Consider the following 22,021-nt stretch of genomic DNA (forward strand, 5'->3'; position numbering starts at 1 on the left):
GTGGTACTGCTTGTCCCAGATACAAACACGGAGTATTGGTTCACATTCCACTTTAAGCTGTGACTCTGTAAGTACTCCTACCAGAAATATTTATAATTAGGCAGAAGTGGAGGAGGACACTGGCTTAATAATCGAGTTGGGCTTGTGGGGTACAACATCTTACGCATTGTTTCTCGTGTAGTTTTTCTACTTGCTAGTACGATTTTCATTTCACTATTTCTTCCACTATCGTTCACTTGCACTTATCCATTATCGTCCTCTTTGGCCTACAGGGCATAACCATGACAGTTAAATATTTCATTTTTTATTAATTATTATCAGAGGTCTCCCACTCTATTACCCTCTCTAGAAGTACTGTAGAATTTTCGAGAAATGCTGAAGCACGCTCATCTCTATTGAAGAATTTACGTACTGAATTTCAGAAATCTAACTTAAGCAAATAATCACATTGGTGCACTTTCTGAATAGAGAAGCTGAAGCGTGTATATTAATTGAGAAATTGCTTCCGTTTTTGCTTTAGGAACAGAGTTTTTGAACATACCGAAACACATGCCTGTTTCGATTATTTTTACTGAGGAGTTTATATGCCAAAGTTTCATCTCTCTAGCTTCGGAAATTCACGATATATTCTATTCTTTGGTAAATAATTTTGAACTCTCTTTTATCCCCATCCCTTGGTTTGGTTACAAAAGGAGTATTGTCCAAATTTCACATTCCAAGCTATAATAGTATGATCTAAACCAGTGGTCGCCAAACTTATGAAGCTTTTTGAGCTACCGTAAATTTTTAAAAATCTTATTATGAGTTACCAACCAAAAGAATTACGAACCTTTTTTTAAAAAAAATCTTCCGTCTGTTTAAGAAGGAATCTGTAGAAGAATTAAGGTATTAGCCTACCGGATTGTTAATGCGATCTACCGAAAATGTCCCCGCGAGCTACTAGTCGTTCGCGACCGACGGTTTGGCGATCACTAATCTAAACGCTGATGAACTAGTCACTTTTTTTATATATATAAAATAGTACATTATAGATTGTTTCTTTTCAAACGAAAAACAAATCTAAGCTTATCATTTACTATATTAAAGTTATTATCAGACACTTTTTATTATAAGAAGGAATAGTATAAGTATCTTTTTTAAAGTAATATAGGGAACTTACGTAGACTATATAGTGTACGTCGGCAACTTATGGCTGGATTGTCTCCCTCTCCTCATCCCTCCCCTTTAAGTAAGAAATATCTGAAAGGTTTTCTTTTTTTTCTTCTTCGCCACTCCTCAGCAAAATAATAATAATAAAAAAAATTCTTTGATCTTTTGTTCAATACGCAGTGCTTGCACAACCCTCACGATAATTCAATTACAAAGTTTGATATTTCCTCATAAGAAAAAGAAAAAAAATCGACTGGCGAATGAGTTGGCTTAGCTTCGTCCCACTGCGTGTCCCGCTATAAGTAATCAAATTATTTTTGTCCACGGCAAGAAAAAAAAATGTAGGGAAAAATATATGGTGGAAAGAAAGAAAAAAGGAAAATGTAATAGAACACATAGAAGAAAGAAATGAAAGGATATGGAAAAAAATATATATGAAGAAAATATTGAAAGTGCTGCTTGAAAAACTTTAACCGAAAAAAAATGAAGGTATTATCGTATTGAAATGAACCAGAAAAATACTTCTTTTTCCTTTTGGAAGTTCTTCAGCGAAATTTTATTTTAAATCTTTGCATATGTTCAACGAAGTGAAGTGACTTTATTAATATATTAATTTTCATGCAACGTTATTATTTTCCTTTTTCAATTTTGCCACTTTTTCTTAAAAAATAACAATTTATTAGTCATTTATCATCTAGTGATTTACTCTATACTTTGTCTACCTCTAGTTTACCTGGCAACACCAGTAGGTATACGTCATAAATTAATATGGCTGACATCAACGAAAGTAGCATTCATTTTTGCTGCTTCTCTGGCGACAGACTGCAACATATTCATCAGTCGTTTTTATTTTGGTACGTATCTTTTTTTCTTTAATTTCTGCCTCTTCTAGTGAATATATATATATATATATATATATATATATATATATATATATATATATATATATATATATAGGAATGAGAAGCATTTGCATCTCATACGTGTTGAAAAAGCTTGGGTTCTTACTAATGATTGGCTTACATTTATAATCAAAATCTAATATTTTTCTAAGTAGGATCAATATTAACAGACCGAAACCATATTCAGGAAGAAATTAAATTACTAAAAGCAGGGAATTCGCGTTATTATTCAGTTCAAAATCTCTTGTCGCCGCGAATTCTGTCAAGGAATTTGAAGCGTAAAATAGACCTATGTAAAATGATAATCATGCCTGTTGTGCTGTATGGTTGTGAAACATGGTCGCTTACTCTGAGGGAAGAACGTAGACTGAAAGTATTTGAGAACAAGATCCTGAGACGAATATTCGGACCCAAGAAGAATGGGAATGGGGAATGGCGGAAACTTCATAAGGAGGAACTACATAATGTATACGGTTTACCAAACATTGTTAGGGACATCAAAGCTAGGAGGCTCACGTGCACAGGTCATGTAGCCAGGATGGAAGAAAATAGGAACGCTTTCAAAGTCTTAACTGGAAGACCAATCAGAAAACGACCATTAGGAAGACCTAGACGCAGATGAGAGGACAATATTAAGATGGATCTCGCAGAAATAGGAATATAAAGTGGAATATGGATCCGGTTGGCTAAGGATACAAGTCAATGGAGAGCTTTTGTGAACGCAGTATTGAACCTCCGGGTTCCATAGGTCATTAGATGTTTTACTTCAGCAATGAAAACTGTGTCTCATTTCACTATTTTGCTCAAAAATACAGATAATGACGACAATACACAAGGAATCTTGCGGATTAATTTAGCTAGTACCGTTGTTTTGAAGTTGATATATTATATACATATATAAAGCAACTTCAATAGATAGATATATTTTCAAAATTGTTTTCTTAATAGTCTAAGATTTTGTTTGTAAGTTAACAATAGTTTAAGCTTCACCACTATATTGCATAGGTTTTCTATTTTTATGGCGTATTTTATTTGTACCACTCTTGTGTAGTTAACACATGTTCTGTTAAGCTAACAAAAGCCTTGGCTGGCTACCTTTACTGAAAAAAAAAAAAAAAAACTTCGCTATCCGGTGAGTAACAGAAATATTGCACACATAACATTGTTACTCTTTATCCGCTATCCACCGCTTTTGCAAGACCACGAAAGAAAGTCACAATTATTTTCGAATGTGACGAGCAAAAGGAGGTAGTAGGGAAGTTATGTCGGTATAAATCCATCGTATGAGCCATACGGAAAAGTGTTTACGAGGCTTTAAAAACACAGGCAGCCCCCGTTTCTCACAGCGAAGAAAACTACGTCTGATGCTGCTGCTATCTTCTATGATATTTCACGTGCTTTCCTGTGTATATATAAAAACACACACACACACAGTAACATACGTTGTAGTCCAGCTCATTATTTATTACAGATTCTATCCCTTTTTGTGTTGGTATCACAACAAATTCTATTCAACAGTTTATTCGCAGGAAATTGGTGGAGATTGCGTGTTAAGCCTATTTATCATACTTGGGCTCATTCGTGCCTGAATAATTTGCATTTTAGGTTTTGGTGTGGTAACCTTAGGTTCGATTCCCAGTGGGAATATACGTGCTTCCCATTATACACTGACTTTGTAACTCAGAATAAGTATTCAGGAAAAAATCCTTTAAATTAACTGTCTCTAGCTATTCGTGTGTATTTACATATTATGAAATAAGCTCCACGGCTGCTTCTAGTGAAATAATTTAACCCGATGTCAGTTATACATTTATTTTTCCGCCTTAGGAATTTCGAGTTCATGTCTTTGTCAGGAGATACAAAAGACTTAAAAAGAACGATCTGCAGATACTATACATTCAAATAAAGATACATCTTAACAATAATATTAAAATAGCAACGTAACTTTTAAATAATTCTCGCTTGTATTTGACCGACACACAAAGTAAATTTTAATCTTGATCTTATACAGAAAGATCTGATAGGAAGATATTCATTTCTTCATGCTACAGAATATAGCTAATTATGTTACAATTTTAGATTTTTTTTTTCTTTTTAATTGCAAATTTGGCATTTGTTAAACATAATTTGGTAGTTCCTTATACAGTTTCACTCCTACGTGGTATAAATGAGATGATGATAATGGGAGATGAAAGTTTGTCGATAAGAATATCGAGAATTAAAGAAAGTTAAGTCTTAGCATTCTTTCTGACACTGCAAAGCATTCTTTCAATCCATCTCCATTTCAAAAAACACTTACTGTTAACGAAAGAATTACTTCACTCAACCGCACAAGGTTGGATACAGAAAAAGCCCGGATATTTGCTTCAGAAATCATTTTCGTAAGTGTGAATTTTGCATGAGTTATGGTGATGCAGAGTGTAGTGATGGATCAAATGGGAGGAACTGTGCATAACAGGTAAAATATTAAACCTTATATTGCGTTTACAGTATTTGTGTTAAAATTATTAGAATTTATAGTCGAATTTCTACTTTTATTCGAATATCCGAGTATTCGTTTTCAATATTCGAACAATTGTTCGAATAGTTATTCGTTGTTCGAATATTTTTTGGAATTGTTATTCATTTTCCTAATATTTTTAGAATTGTTATTCATTATCCGAATGTGTTTATGGAATTCACTATTCATTATACGAATAATTTTTGGAATTGTTATTCATTATCCGAATGATTTTCGGAATTGTTATTCGCTATCCGAATAATTATTCGAATTTTAACAGCATTAGTTTAAAGCCAAACTTAAGATTTCCTACAAATATCGAACAGTATGTATACTGCGGCTTTATTAAAATCACCTATCGCTAAACAAAGGAGGATGTAATTAGTGTCAATTGTTAAGTTTGCTGAATACCAATCAAGTAGAAATAAAAACAGACTTCATTTCTAATCGTAAGATATTTTAAAGTTTCGTATTCTAGTCTATTTTTCGCTCTTTAAAACGGTGAGAAACGACATCTCAGACAGACAGACCCATTGGGACAATAGCTTCCGGTAGATTTCGCTATGGAGCAACAGATTAAGTTACATATCTTCTACCGGTGTGAACCATACTTTCTGCAGCCAAGAGACAAAAGAAGATGAAAAGAAGGTTAGAGAAGGAAAAAGAAGAATTCCAGTAAGATTGGCAAAACACACCGTGCAAAGGCTGAGAAAACGGATGTGAGCTATCTTTTCAACGGTAACAAAGGGAGTTAGGAACTAGACTACACAGGCCTCGACTCTGAGGGTAATTCTTCGGCGTCGTCAACCGCAGTCAACTATTGAATCCTACCATTTTAATAAAAATAGAAATTCAATTAGCTCTCTCTATCAAAGCGCGCGCGCGCGGGAAGGAAGTAGTCGTGCTGGTTTTTACACCAATACTCGCGCCCTCCCCTCGTCTTCAAATCTATTCTGCATCGAAACTCGGGTCGCCATATTTTTCTTCTTCCCATTTGCGTTTGCAATTTCTGTCAGCTGCGGCAAAATGCAGAGAATAGGGCTGAATGCTCGTTAGTTTAGTCACTAAAATATTTCCACAATTGCTCTCACTAATGCTAAATAGAAACTCCAATCATAGTCATCAACAATGTAGGTCCTCCGGAGCTCAAGTATCCATTGGAGATTGCGTTGTAATTAACTTCGAAATTACACTTTCATGAAAAAAAAAATGTATATATGAACCCAGGTTTGATTTAAGATAGAGAGGCATATGCATTGAATATAATTATTTTAGCCTCTTTAGATAGGATTCAGAAATATAACATTACATAACTAACTAACTAACTCTATGGCCTATGGAATCCGAAGGTTCAATGCCGCGTTCTCAAAAGCTCTCCATTGACTTTCATCCTTAGCTAACTGGATCCAGTTTCTACTTTGTACTCCTATTTCTGCAAGATCCATCTTAATATTGCTCTCCCATTTGCGCCTAGGTCTTCCTAACGGTCGTTTTCCAATTGGTCTTCCAGTTGAAACTTTGAAAGCGTTCCTACTTTCTTCCATCCTGACTACATGACCTGCTCACCTGAGCCTCCTAGACTTAATGACTCTAACAATGTTTGGTAAACCGTACAAATTACATTACATTACATTACAATCATCATTACCATAGACATTCTGCCCTTATTGGCAGGTCACTTGCCGCAGCTGAGAAGCTTCCATGCTCCACGGTCCTCTGCTAACCTCTTCGATCTATCGATTTTTATATCATCGAATAATTGTAGTCTCCTTCGCCCCCTCCCTCTCCTTCCCGCCATCATAACCTTTAGGACGTCCCTCATGATACAATTTCTTAGGCAATAATAATCTATAAATACAAGCTAATGACATTTTATAGAATTATTTCATCAAATAACTTGGAACTTGAGATCTTGTTATTCGTGTGTGTCTGTGTGTTTTAATTTAGTTAGTGTTTATGTAAATTACAATACGGCTGAGTCATTTTTCAGTTTTCACCCAAATTATTGAAAATATTTATTTGTCCTTTTTTATTTTTCCTTTAACCAATATTGCTAAACACATTTGAGATGCTACAAGAAACAAATTAAAAATGTTTAGTTTGACTTTTACTCAATACAAAGTTTACAGTAAAAATTATGACATCTTTAAGTTTAAAAGTAATTAAAAGTTGAATCTATGGTCCCAATGCCTAACACAATGTCTTACTTGTTCTGTAATGTAATGAACCAAACTTCTAAACTTGAAGACGTGTCTTTCTCGATACAGACGAAAAAACAAGATAATTTACATTCAAGTTTTTTTTATTACCTTGACACTCAAGTTCCTAGGTTTTTTTTTTTTTTTTTTTTTTTTTTTTTTTAATTGAAGATTACTTAATTCATACATTCCTAGCAAAAGTACTTTCACTAACATTTCAGTAAGTGCAAGGTTTCACTGATGATGTTACAGTTTCGGCAAGACTATTTATATTTAAATAGTTTGGAAAAATAATAAATTTATTATTTTTAGTTTAACATCCCATGGTTATGCCCTTTAGGCTCAAGGAGACTGATGATTAATGGTAATGCATGATCTGAAATTATTTTTTGTACTCTCCCACCAGAAATCGAACCCGGGACCACGTGCAGGCCACTAAACCGGCGGGAAGAGCTCTAAATTGTCAGAAACGAAGGTCATGAATAGCCAAATAGGTAGAATATGCGCTTTCAAAGCATATGACTTTGGTTCAACGTTGAACTCGACTTTCATTAGATATGATATAATAGAAACCGTATGGCATATTACTACTAAAATAAAGTTCACAAAAAAAGTAACTTTATCAAAATGTTCATACAAATAATGCTGGTATGTTAACTGCTCTAACATCCGCAGCCCTAATTCATTTCGCCCTACATTTACTGCTAGCATTGAATCCATGTTAGCCATTGACAGGTTCTACATACTTTCAATATTACATAGGTATCACATTTCTATTGCTCTTACATATACTTTCTTCACTGATTCGTTTTCTTACCAAAGAATTTTACAGTTTTGAGTTTAACTTTCATTTCAATTTCTCTTTTGTATCATCAATAATGTAATTCTACGAAGATAAACCGAAACCAATTACATAAATAGATCTGCTTTATATATATAGTCATGTAAGACTGATGTTAATTTTAATCTTAGCAGATTGTTTGACAACCACACTGGCATCCCTATAAATGCAACACCTCAGCCACGAAACCTTGTTTATTATATTCCGTGACGTTGTTGACAAATTTTAACATCATTAATCTTGTTGCGTTTGCCTCTAACCCTTCGCAAAGGTAACTTGTGCTCCGAAACGTCTTCACCATCAATCGTGTGAGGTTGTGAATGGGAAAGCAGTTGAGCGTCTTTTGACTGAAAACTACCGTCTCCCATGTTGTGATATGTCTGCGTATACATATGGGAGAAGGAAATGGTTGTGAATAAAAAACAAATGTCACTTCTTTTATATTATTGAGAAAGGAAGAGCAAAGAAGACAGAAACACGGTACAGAGTTCAAAGAAGAAGCATTATCTTTTCTGCGTTTATTTGGTGTATTGTTTCTTTAATAATTTCATTACTAAGTTTCTTAATATTTAAATCCTCTTACCACTTTCTCCGAAGTGATAGATAATAGAAAGGTTTCCTGTATGTAATTTTGGCTTTACTGTTTTATGTGTTACGATAATCTGATATTGCATTTTGACTGAAGCAATCGTAAAACTAAATCTCTTGGCGTTACAGTTCAAGAAGGGTCATCGTAGACCATGCGATGATAGGTAATATGTAGTCAGCGCTTCGGCAAGCTTCCCCCCCTTCCCCCCACACAAAAGAAGCCATGTGTATACAATGCTGTGTTAGATTTACATAAAAAAGATAAAATTTGACCACAGCATATCTGTATTACAGTTTCGGAAACATGTCAGTGCCTTCACAACACTTCTAGACATTAACATTTCTTTAGTAGATCTTGGAGTTTAAATTCTGTTAACATTCTTAATAATTAATTTATCTATTCCAGCAGAGTATTTATTATGCTACAGAAAACTTTAATTAATTCCGAAGGGAAACGAAATCTAATGCGAATACTTTCGATTATATAATCGTCAAGCAAAAACAAAAGGGTAAATAGTAATTATATATATATATATATATATATTCTTTTAAAAAGTTCTATCATTTCTATGCACATACTGATATCAATACTAACATTTATTTGATTATTTTTTTAAATGATTGTATAGTCAGAATTTCCAACATTATATTGTGTTTCTCTTCAATCATTGAAATGTTATTTACGACATTATTTCCTTTACAAATCAATTGTTTTAGATTTCAATTTTAATTGGACTATATCATATGAAATGACGTTAGTAAAACTATGTTTAACATTCAAGAGTCCTTAGAGAAATAGTGGTTTTGGTTATGCAATTTTCTATTTGTGATTCTCTTATTTAACTGATCTTATCACAGTAGATTGAATTTGGAGTCTAACGACGACGTTTCTAATAGCAATAATGCGTATAGTACAAAATTGAAGTAATTATTAAACATCATTGAGAGAATTTAAATTATTTTAGTAATTTCCCATTCTTAAAGACAAATTTAACAAAGCAGTATCTTTGCACACATGCATATGTCGTGATATTATTCTCAGTTTATTTTACTTTATTTTATTTTTTAGGGCTACTTCACAATGCATCCGACATTAACATGTGAAAAAATTTATGGTGAAAGCTGTTTCAGATCTATCCAGTTTTGTCTTTCTCTCTCATCTTGTTTCCAGTGGTATAGAGTGGGGTAGAAGATACACTGAAAAGAAAAAAAGAATCCCTTGGGTCCTGTAAAGACGCGTGACTCATCCTCCCGAAACACCCACCCAGAAGACCCTCAGCTTACGCGCTCCCTCCACCCCTTACATCACAACCAAACTTGATACCTTAGCTTTTTCAGGAAAGGCAAAAAAGCTACACTCTTCCCTAGGGCTAACTAGGCGACTTACGGTCTTTTTCCACTGAGAGCCAATGTCGTCTCAGGTCTAGTTATTTTTTATGAGTTCGCCATCCTGTACTATTGCTGCCTAGACTTATGCATATGCAAGTTTGTGACTAAGGGGCGGATGCAGTGAATGGGGAAAAGAGGAGGCAGCCTTTTGTTCATTACAGATGATCCAAAGCCCGAAGCCTACATTTTACCCCCTCTCTGAAGGCCATAAATAAACTCCCTTGCAGCATTTTTTTTTAAATACCTCACTTAAATGAGTAAAATAATAATAAATACTCAGACATCTCTTCCTACGCAATTTAGAACTGACACCCTACGTCCCTTATACATGCTACCATCACTCATAAATAACTACTGATTCGATTTAGGTAGAGATTTTTTCTTATTGGGGGGAAAAAGGAGGAGGATGGTGTTGCATTATTATAAATGAAAGTAGTATTATCACAATCCAGTGCTCGATTATTGCAGTTCCATAAATTGATGAAGTGAATCGATACCATAACGGAAAGCAATACTTCTTTGTCCTTAATACTAACGTTGCGTCTAAGCTAGAAGCAGCACTCGATTCTATATCACTGCATACTACATATATATTTCCTAATGCTTCATAGATGCGTATTAAGAAATATTTGTTAATGTTAATGAATTTAATTATTCCTGATCTCATCAAAACATACTGTAAACTGACAGTGATGTATACAACTGTCAGAAGAAAGTTACAGAGATTAGAATACTATGAACACTATCTTACCCTAAGTGAAAAATATATCTTTAAGAATTTATGAAAAAAAATTAGAACTTCATGTGTTTTTTGTCGTGAGCTAAGACGCCCCATCACGGCGAACTTAAAATACCGCTCAAATTACAGTAATTATGTGATATCTTCAAATAGATAAAAGATATAGAAAAGTAGAACAAGAGCTCGCTAGACACTATTACTTTACATGAGTTACTGTTATCACGACTCACTTATTTTCTTTCGATTTCCAGACATTTAGAAAATCGGCATTTAATTTCGCGTTTCAAAATAGCTGCAAACGGAAAGCTACTAGGTGACTCGTGATAACGTTAACTCATGCAAAATAATATTGTCTAGGATGCTCTTGTTCCACATTATTCCATTTCGATTATCTTTTATTTATTTGAAGATATCACATAATTACTGTAAAATTAGCGATATTTTAATTTCGTAGTGATTAGACCTCTTAAACTGAAAAGTTACATTGTCTTGTTGAAATTTATTTCATTGTGGATTGAATCACATGTATCACTTTGTAGTATGATGATTGGGTTTCTTAAAATATCATAGTATTTGCACTAGTTATAACGAACTGTTATTACTAAGTGTAAGTTTAAAATGAAAAATATGAACTATTGTTACAGAAATAATCTCAACGGCGAACCTACATACAATCCCAACATACATATATTGAAGTACAAAGATGCATACATTTTACGCTAAGTATCTACTGATTAAGTTGATGAACAAAGTATACTAGAAATCTGAGTGCAAAGCAAAATAAATTTGAATTGATATAGATGTTTTTCGTTCTTTTTTTTTTAAAAAAAAAACATAACACCGCTTTCAATAGTGACAATTCGGCACAACAAAAATCGTTCATCAGAATGGTTGGTTCCAAGATTTGCCATAACACACGCGTATTGTTGAAGCATTGCACTGAAATTTTTAGTTTCTTTGAGGGACACCCTCTACTACTTCTATCCTCATGCACAGAACTCTACATACGACCCCGGTTTACAAGTAATCAAAATATTGTTTTGTGTACCAACCTTTACAGCGGACGCAATCCCGAGCTCGAAGGAGGAGGAGGAGGTATCACACACTGGAAGATGGAACAGAGCAGGGAAAAACGTATCACTCACATGAAATAGTTATATAAAAAGGTACATCACAAGAAGGTTGAGGTCTAAAACACGGCATTTCTGAACTCGCTGGATACGTAACCGGGGTCGTTGTAAAGCTATTAGCAGTAATAATTAAAGCTATTAGCAGTAATAATTAAAAGTTCAGAAAGATATGTGAAGAATGAAAATTGATGGAATACAGCAGCACGTCAACTGAATATAAAAGATACCGGTAGCTGTATGCGGATATATGATATGACTAGCAGAAGTAAGCGCCTATCCTATACCTATTTTTGTCCATAACTTTGAAAAAATTATCAGGTTTAAGTACAGTTTTCATTCCAACTTGGATTCTCTCGATCACAAAGAAAACTACTTAAATTGGTAAGTTCGTTTCAAAGTTATGGACAAAAAAATTTGTACGCTGAATATGCAATTTTGCTACTGACTATGAAAAACAAGGATGTAAAGAAATTTAGATTAATGTAATTTCTCTCACAAGAAATCATAATAGTCCTTATTTAAATCAAAATTACCTAATTACACGGGTATAATCTATGCTATTAGTTTATTATATAGAGCATTCATTAATCCGTGATGCCCTTGTACAAGATTAGTAACTTAAAGCTCATAAAATGTTTTGACTATTTAGCAAATGAATTGCTGAGAATACTGTAAAATAACCGAAGCATGTTGATTATAATTACATAGTTTAAAGACAAAACTAATTACAACTTACCTCTCTAATCAGAGATTTAACTATCGCAAATTTGAAATGAAAGACGTTATGGTTTGTGTCCAGTAAATTTCAGGCCGTGTTTAAGATCCAACTCACAGTATTAATTTATCGAAATGAACTAAATAATTACCTTCTGCATGCACATGCACCAGTATCTGTGTGTCACTACACAATGTGCGTAACACATAGATAACATACATATTAAAGAATAATTTTCAGTAAAGTGTAATAACTAATTAAAGAAACTTACTATTCAATACGTATAACGAAATAAAAAAGATAAATAACTGATTTTAATGAAATATGTTAGGAAGAAGTAGTATAGGTCTCAACCGGCATACTCCAACCCAGTTTATGATTCTGTAATGTCTGCTGAAAACTGATCTCTTTCTGTATGGTACTTTAAGAATTCAGTTATTTCTGTCAATAAATAGTGCATTTGTCGATAGGGAAAGTAGCTACTCATATCTCTTTTTGATTATCCCCCTATATTCTGTTGCACCGTACTGTTATATAAAGTTCCCTTTGCACCAAACACACTTCTATTTGCAATATTAAGTTTATGATAAAAATGTTATAAATTTTACAAGCAAGCAAGGAAAAAAGAAAAGAAAAATTAACAATAGCAGAATTTAACATAAAGGGTTAACAACGCATTAACTCGAGAATATAGTATATGTATAACTAGGCCAAGCAAAAAGAGAAACATTACAAGGTTTGCAACTAAGCCAAATTTTTGCCATCAGCAGGCAAAATTTGAATTGCAGAAATGAGACCTCAGCTGCGTGAAAATTATGGGAAGACAGAGAGAGTAAAAGGGGCAAAGAAAAGTCTAAAAGAAATGAGAAAAAAAAAAAAGCCTTTGTCGAACATTGAATTGCAGTGCTCCATTTCGCAATGGTATATATTTTATAACCTTCCCTAAACTCATGTAATATTATATCTTAGCAGACTTTTCTTTTTAGTTTTTCATTTCAATGTCTTTGCAGAAGGCAGGCGATTTACTTTGTGTGTGAAAAAGAGTGAATGCACGCCTAAAGCATGACACTTCAAAAGAAAAAGGTAAAAAAAAAAAAAAAAGAGTGCTTTTGTGTTAACGGAAGCAACAACGGCTGGCATAGACTGAGACATTGGTTCCATATCATATTGTTTAGTTTCCTATAACGCACACACCAACAGAATCAAAGAAAGAGAGCAAGCCAAGCAATGGGGTGTAAACTAATGTTGGTTATGAATAACACATGACCCATTGCCAAAAAAGAAAGAGAAAGGATGCCGGACAAACTGTGCTTAAAGATAAAGGAAGCCATACATAAACACCCATTGATAAAGATAAGAAATAAAAGACAGTTTGGGGGAAATGGCATGTCTTAAAACAATATGAACAATGAGGTGACAATGTCATGCATTAAAACAAAAAATGCACAGTACTTTGACCAGACATACATATACGCTTTACATATTGTAATACTACACGGGATTAGAAAAAAAGGAATCTCAAATTACGCATAAGGTTTTAAAAAAATAATAATAATAGCAGGAAAACTTTCGACAATTATTATATCGTCATCAGAGTACAGAAAGAAGAGACAAGGGAAGAACATTGGAAAAAGACAGATCTACCAACCTATACTGTGGCTATACTCTGGTGACGTAGGAATAAGTATCGACAGTCTAATTACCATTCGTTGGTACTTTTGTGAGTAAATGTGCATGTCATTATATCCACGTAAATGCCCTAATATTTAATACATTTTTATCAAATTAATCTATGTAAAAATTTCAGCAATTTTTCCGCACGGATTGTCTCATCAGCCCCTTCATCCCCTCAAAAAAAAAGTACTAGTAGACAGAGGTGTCTAAACTCGGGATCCGGTTGTCAAGCTTGAGCTAAACAATTGAATGAAAAAAAAAAAAAAAAAAAAAACTATAATGCAAGTCCTGCATGTTGATGATAAGCTACGACCCTGAGTCCGAGCAAGCTTAAGTCCCAATATCATTAGTGAGTGCAACCACGAACGAGTGCAAGAGTCTCATTGAGGTAAAAAAAAACTTGACCATTAGTGAGTGCGAGATCAAGCTAACACGAGCTTCACTATAACCAGTGAGTGCGAGCCTTTGTAAACCCTAATGACAAAATGGTCATCTATGCTGCTCGATATGATAAAAACTGACTGTAAAGTTGTTGGTACGGAAAGTTATGGAAAAACTACTTTTAGTAGTTTCGCGTTTGATGGAGCAAAACACAGAAACACATTTAAAAAAATTAATTATTATAGCATATAATAGTAAATTATAAATTTTGGATGACTTACATTTGAAATCACGGTAACTCAATGAAAAAACTCACAGCTCTTAACGAGAAATATCTTTGGGTTGAACCCAGATTATGTGATGAACATCTTCCACGTATTATTACTAATTGATACGATGGGATGCATATCTATAACAGTACATTATCTGAAAACATTCAAACGTCAAACCGTTTCGAGGCATTTTTCATATCTTTTTCAGGGCATCTGAAGCAAAACTTTTATTTCATAAAAGGTATTATGTGTGACATTTTCTTCTTATCATCTTATAGACTAAAAGTAGTGAGATATAAGTCTATAGTTCAAAAGCATGATTTCCTCCACTTTCTAGTTGAAGTGTAACAAACAATTTTCTCATCACTTTTATTCTGTATACAGTATGTCTTTTATATATCTTCTCCATATGCGCCGAAAAAGAATAATGAGTTCCTCGAAACAATTCGCTGATTTTTGGATGCCTTCAGGTTTAAGAATTTTCATTTACTGCAATCTAATACATATGTGAAAACAAAGTTCAGCTTTCTTCTACTAGACTTTAACCATCATCAACCATTTATATTTATAATTCGTCCCTTGTAGCCGAAAGCGCGTAAGCGTGAAACGTTAAACTAAAAATGTCACTTCATTTTCAAAACCCTACAACGTACACACTTTGCGAATAACTCAACGAATTTACAAATAAATTTGCTCGCTGTGAATGTACATAAAAAGAAACGTTTGAACGGTGTACAATATTTAGAATGCATATACACATACATAAGCGTGCATTTACACAATATTACTCTTTTCTGTACATAGGTGTGCCCTCCAGTGACACACTTTTACTTCGTTGATCAACCGCCAGTTTGTACTTACTATACATATTTAATCATGGGAATAAGAACATTAAAAAAAATCTTGAGTTTATCAATGGAATAGTAAAAACAATTTCACCAGTAGAATCACAATTAAAAGTAGTGGTGGGTACAAAAACCGGTTTTTCGGTTTTTCACCGAAACCGGTTTCGGTTTTCTTCAAAACCGGTTCGGTTTTTCACCGAAACCGGTTATCGGTTTTCTCCAAAACCGCTTCGGTTTTTCACCTGGTCCGGCTTTGGTTTTCTTCAAAACCGATTCCGGTTTTTTACAAAATTTGTTCTATTTCTGACCAGAATGGTGTTTTGTTGTTCTCCGGAAACCGAATCCATTTCCACAGAAATAGTTTTATGTGTTTTCGAAAAGTCTTCACCGAAACTGGTTTCGGTGAAAACCGAACCGGTTTTGCAGAAAACCGAAACCGGTTTTGGTGGAAAAACCGAACCGGTTTTGGAGAAAACCGAAATGTCGGTTTTTCGGGTTTCGGTTTTTATAGAAACCTGTTTTCGGTTTTTATAAAAACCGGTTTTGCCCATCACTAATTAAAAGAGCTATTCTTTAACAATGCCTTTAAATCAGTGGCAACTTGTGAGTGAAATCATATCGGTAAAAAACCTACAAATTAACATAATTCTGATATACGAAGTATAGTTTACGAATCTCGAGAGTTGTAATTATCTACAAATACCCTTTCTTATCGAGACGAGGATATCACATTATCCCCGGCTGGATTGGAAATTTTGTAATTCAAACACTGTATAAAATTTGAACATATTTGAATATAACATCACCCCCTTAGGAAGTTACTTTTAGTGTTACATTCATATAATTTATAGTAAAGAATTTTATAAAACGAATGTTCCGAATATTTTTCATCCTATCCCCATGGATTCACCCAGCCAACTCCATGTGGGCGCACTTTGAACGTGAATGGATCTCAGGCTTGATTTTAGAAAAAAAGATTCAGTGAATATTTACTTTTTATTATTTTTTTTACCCTACATGATATCTTCTAGCAGCATGTGCCTGTTTCACTATCCTTTTACACCTCCCTTTCCTTCGCATCACAAGATTAATCAAAAATCGGTTTAGTAAATAATTGTGGGCATTTCCAGGTAAATTATTTACATATATTCATATATAAAAAATTGAATAGGGAATCCACTTAAAAGACTTAAAAAATATATTTTTTTCTTTCTTTCTTCAACACAAGAAGTCACCACGTCCAAGTTACCTACATCATTACCCTCTTTTCCCTTTCGTACTTCCAATTTCACCTCTAATTCATGTGTTGTTTCCACTTCTTAAGAAAGTCGTGCTGCAGGCGAGGGTTTTCTGCAGTCTTATAATGGCGGACCGTGGTGTGATTGGCAAGACGCCCTCCTCTCCCAACCTCCTTCAAAACCATCTCACCCTTCTTCTCCGTTTTTTATTTCTTTTTTTTTTTTTTTTTTTTCTCCTCCTCAAGCTCCTCGGAATATGCCAGCCCCGATCAGCCACCCCAAGCGTCCTATAACGGAGAGCAGTTGACAGAGCACTGGAAATTGAATTCAGGAATAGATTTTCGGGACAGAGAGGTTGGGCGGCGCTAATAGATTCCGCAGGCTCGGGGACTGGTATCTTGGCCCTCCCGCGCCCCCCTCCCCGTCGTCTTCTTCTTTATTGATTGCGAGAGAAAAATATTTTCCTGTGATGAGGTTTGACGTTGAATCTCAGCTCCAAAGAGAGGTTAGGTTCCTGAGAAAGCAAAACGAAAAACGAATGTAATTGAACAACAGTCAAGCACTTCCCGACACAAGCGAGAGGGAGTACTTGCTTTCAGTGCATGCTATCACATACTCTTTTCACGAAATAAATGCGAGGTTTGTATACCTGAATATATCAACTTATTCCAATAAGTTTTTAAATATATATAACTTAAAATATAATTTAAAAAGGGGAAAAGTACTGCAGAATGTACGAGTATGAGAACTTCCATGTAGTACAGTATGACCAAGGTAAGCGGATCCCCGGAAAATATATATGAACTAAATCACAAATTAAGTTTTTTCTTCTTTCTCTTTCTATCATCATAAAAAGTATTTTCTCTTTAGCAGTTCAGGAGATCGTGCTTGTTTCCCTCATAACTAGCTGGACAATGCAACTACGTCTGGGTTATGTGCTTCAGAAAACTATTTCCCATTTACCAGCCCAGGAGATTCACTGAGCTACTAGCTGATCAACGCAATTATTTTCAGTGAGCTATATCCTTTACCAGTTCAGGATAGTTGGTTAATATAACTATTATTAGTGATATAAGCTACATCTCAGAAAGCTATTTCCGTTACCAGTTCAGGAGATATTACTTGTTACATTCATAACTAACTGGTCAATGCTGCAACTTACGTCAATATGATATACCTCAGAAAGCTATTTTTTCCTTTATCAGTTCACAGAATGCTTATTTTCTTTATAACTAGCTGGTCAACGCAATCGAACAACTACTGTCGAAAACATCGGATTTCAAGATTGATACCTGATTACTTATATTCAAATTTATTTATTTATTTCTTAACGCCATTTTTTAAAGTTTTTTTTTCAGTTGACTTTTAATTTTCACGTTATACACTAGAAACTTACAAAAAAAAAAAAAAAATGGACAATTGTGTATTTCTGTAAGTACAGGGATTCCTAATGTTACCTAAATCATTTTAGTACTGAGGAAATGACAAGACTTGTCGTCGCCATTGGATTCTTCTGTCAAGTCACTTTAGTCAGAACTGCTGTTTTCAAGTTCCCGGTTTATACTATCCTCTCACTTTGTTCGTGGTCTATCCAAAGATCTCCTTCCCGTAAGCAGTGGCAACTTTCGAGGGAAGAAAGGAATTATGCAACTTCGGAAAGCTGTATACAGAATTAGTACTAGTCAAGGCTTCGTCCCTTAGCTTGTAACGAAAAGTTTTAATTTAATTATTTAGCGATATGATTTATCTCACTTTACCAACTAGAACTCGGTCCAATCCGCATATCTTGAAGATATTTTGATTTTATTATCTGCCATGTAACATTCTATATAACAAACTGTAATATTCTGTGTTTTGCGTCCAACAGTCACGTACTACAGCGCAAGAACATAGACACCAGGTGAAGACAATTAATAAGAAATATAAGATTTAGGAAATGTGAGTGTGGAAAAGAATGAAGAAAGCTCAGTCGAACGGAAAACCCATACAAAAGTATTCGAAAAAGTAGAGAGAGAGAGGCGTGCAATATTAATATTTAAAGGTAGGAAAAGGAAACTAGTTAGATTATTGCTGGACAATAAAAAAAAAAAAAAAGCATCTGATGAACATGCAAACAGGTATACTGGAAGATAAACGAGGCACGGGAAGAAAATATTGCGGTTAGTGAATGATTTATGAAAGCGAATGAATGTGAAAGAGGGAGGAAACGGAAAAATCAAGAGAAAACTAATGGACACACGATGTTATTCAACAGAAACCATGGATTGAGCCGGGAACCCTTACTACCAGAGATGACCACTCTACCACTGTGTTCCCTAAACAAATAGTATGAAACCAATCAGTAGACGTGAATACGTAAAAAAAAAAAAAAAAAAAAAAGAAAAGAAAAAAACATTCAACAGTGACATGTGTTGCTTCTATTACTGACAACGACCTCATCCATTTGGAAAAATATTGGGCTGTATAATAATAATAACTCGATCTTGGAGATTCGTGGAATGCAAATAATCTTAAGGTTAATATATATCTGATTTGGAGTGGAGACGGTCACAAAATGTAAAAATCCCACATCTTTACCATGAAATTAATCAACATCCTAATTATAAACCGTAAAAATACGTATATGTATACCTACATACTTACGATGTATTCCTAATCAACATTAGTATTCGATAAATTTAAACGCTGGTAGGATACATGGCTAACGAGTATGCAAAGAACGGTCTATTGCTTTCCCCACCGAGAGCTTTCTCCTCGTCTTATAAGAAGAAAACTTTTCAGCCTGCTATACCAACCAAACCACCACCCCTTTTCCCTTCACCCGGTCTCACACAATCTATTCTTGAAACTTCATCTCCCAAGGCAAATATTTGTGCTGCACATGCGGTACAACCTCGTTATAACTGCCACCAAAAAATATGTACTCGATTACCTTAGTAGTGGCGTATCCAGCTCACGAGCGGCTGACGTCGCAGGAGAGAGAGAGAGAGAAAAAAAAAACTATCACACGAATCGTTTTGTCCTTCTGGAAAGGCATCCGAGGAAGGCGATTGAAAAGATCAATCTCATTCCTTCATCCATTTTCAATCTTCGAGGACAAGAAAAAAAAAAATACTTGTAGTACAATTTTACCTCACTGAAGACCTTATTAAAAAAAAAAGTTCTTTGACAAGCTCCTATGCAGCCACTAATTACAGTACAGTAATGAGTGCTAACCCATGCCAAAGCTTATAGACCATAGATTCTGAATCTGACAACAACGAAGTGACATGCTTTTGCAGCACTGACTCATTATCGCCATGGCATTCACGAAAATTAGAAACTGCCACAACTTATTCTTCAATATTGTAAAACAAAATAACTAAAACACTATACTCTAAATCTTTCCCAGTTATCCCTGGTTTCCAAAATCCTTAGGAAATTGAATTGTAATTTGTATCTTTATGAGTTTCAAAATTCTGGTTTAAAATTACTGTTAACAATACACAAAAACAGAATTTCACAAATCTGATTTGAGTATTATTAACAATGCCCAGATAAAGTGGGAATAATTTATGAGCCATCAACCCTATGCGTTTGTGCGTAATATTTGTTTAGCAGAAGTTCGTAACTAAACATCTAAGATATAGAAATGATGATTTTTGTCAAGGGAACAAGATAATAGCGTGGAAATTCACGATGAAACTTCGGCATCCATTTTGCCAAATATTTTTAATAAAAATTTCTATTAAAGAATGTACATTTGGATCATGGATTAAATAAGAATTTTAAAAATGATCAAAAAATTGCATCAAATGACTGCCATCTTGGCAAATAATTAGTTTAGGAATCCGAGGCCTCAACATTTTTGAACGGCACCTAAATCGAATTTTCGTACTTTTTACGGAATAAGCACATCATATTGAGTTAAGTGATAGTTTGGGTTTGGCTACACTATATGTAGTTCCCCAGATATAAGGCCAGATATAAGATATTGAAATATATTGCATCTTTTGATTTAAAAAAAAAATGGCTAGTCTAGAAACTTCATTCATGACTAAGCTATTTCTTACTTTAAATGTATCATTTTAAACAAACAAAAGAAAACCGTTCGTGTTCGTTTAATTTGAATTAAACAAATCTGAAATTCTTTCTGAATACTAAAATTCCAGACCTGTTTACCTTGTCTTCCGTCACAGGTAAAAAGAAACACAATAACCACTATATTTCGTACGGAAACGATGTTCCACTTTCCTTCATTAGTGGAATTATGGGGAGAAATAGCCAGGAACATATCAAGATAAAGAAAGAGGAAGAAGAAAAAAATATGCTCCTTTACCTTTTTAGCAGATTTGAATGAGCAAAAGGGAAAAAGGAAAACTAAAAACTATTATAAATCCATGGTGACTGAAAGATATCAACTATACCCGGGCATTTTTCGAGTTTTTAAACGAAGGTAGAACTACGGAACGAAGAAAATAAAGAAAGAAAATAAATAAATGTAGCCTATACGAATGAACGAATATAGAGAAGAGGGAAAAAAAGAAAGATGGAAATGGATGAAATAGAATAGACAATACGTTCTTTTACAGTTGAACTTATTTTGTTCTTGTCAGAGGGCCATCAGTTAAGAGAAGTGTCAGTTAGGGGTGCTCTGTAACAAAAGCAATCTGGTCATACTGTTCTTTCTTCAGCTAGGATAACCCAGAAGAGAAAAGGCGCTATTCTTCATTTTCTCACAAAACATGTCAGAAAAAGAAGCAGTTTTTTTTTCCCTCTACATATACACTTCTCTTATTTCGTCCAACATTCATCCACCTCTCCTACTGTACTATAAGACCACCATTCATCTGATCGAAAACTTGCAAGTCTTTTCTTTAACAACGAGATGTGGTGCGCTTTTCTAAAGCGAAATTTCTAACTTCAATCATTAACACAAACCAGTTCTTTTTCTTTTTTCCTCTCTCGAGATTTTAAGTCCAAAACAACGTGAATTCTAAGTTGACACATCCTTCTTGTTCTTATATATATATATATATATATATATATATATATATATATATATATATATATATATATAGTGGAACATATATTCTATTCAACTTTGTCCATTGAGGAGCAAGCAGGATACAGACAATTTTGATTCTTGCAGCAATTGTATAAGGTTTCCTTTTTTTCAGTTGGTTCGTTCGAACGGAGAAACACAAGCAAGGAAAACTGAGAAAGAAGACCACGGAAAGATAATTTAGTTGATGCAGTGCATTTTACAGCTAACGATCAGTCGAACTGCCAATTCACAGCAAAAAGAAAAAAAAAAAAAAATCTTCCTGCATGTCTCGGCGCTCTCTCCCTCTGAAGTACCGCTAAGGAATTCGTCGCCGCGTAGAACTCCCGACTTAAATGTGCGATATCAGTAAATCATATAACTCGACTAAGACATTGAGAACAGAAAGATAGAAGAAAGGAAGAAACGAAGGAAAA

The 22,021-nt window shown here is 34.2% G+C and overlaps 1 protein-coding gene and 1 long non-coding RNA gene across 10 annotated transcripts in view; one reads left to right on the forward strand and one right to left on the reverse strand.

Moving 5' to 3' along the window:
• Positions 1–22,021, reverse strand: part of zfh2 (Zn finger homeodomain 2) — a 617,436-nt gene that overhangs the window by 36,592 nt on the left and 558,823 nt on the right. For 2 of the 9 annotated variants that reach the window (XM_081745112.1, XM_081745110.1), the window contains exon 4: positions 11,359–11,411. The exons of the other annotated variants lie outside the window; for them this stretch is intronic. In XM_081745112.1, the coding sequence (XP_081601238.1) occupies positions 11,359–11,411 (53 nt within the window). The remainder of the gene's footprint in view (positions 1–11,358; positions 11,412–22,021) is intronic. 9 annotated transcript variants of the gene reach the window in all.
• The window catches only part of LOC145674870 (uncharacterized), a 141,321-nt gene continuing 121,209 nt past the window's right edge, over positions 1,910–22,021 (forward strand). Inside the window, exon 1 of the long non-coding RNA XR_014129048.1 lies at positions 1,910–2,003. This is a non-coding gene — a long non-coding RNA (uncharacterized LOC145674870). The remainder of the gene's footprint in view (positions 2,004–22,021) is intronic.

This window comes from Thermobia domestica, chromosome 18 (assembly GCF_964235325.1).
Source record: "Thermobia domestica chromosome 18, izTheDome1.hap1.1, whole genome shotgun sequence".
NCBI lineage: Eukaryota > Metazoa > Arthropoda > Insecta > Zygentoma > Lepismatidae > Thermobia > Thermobia domestica.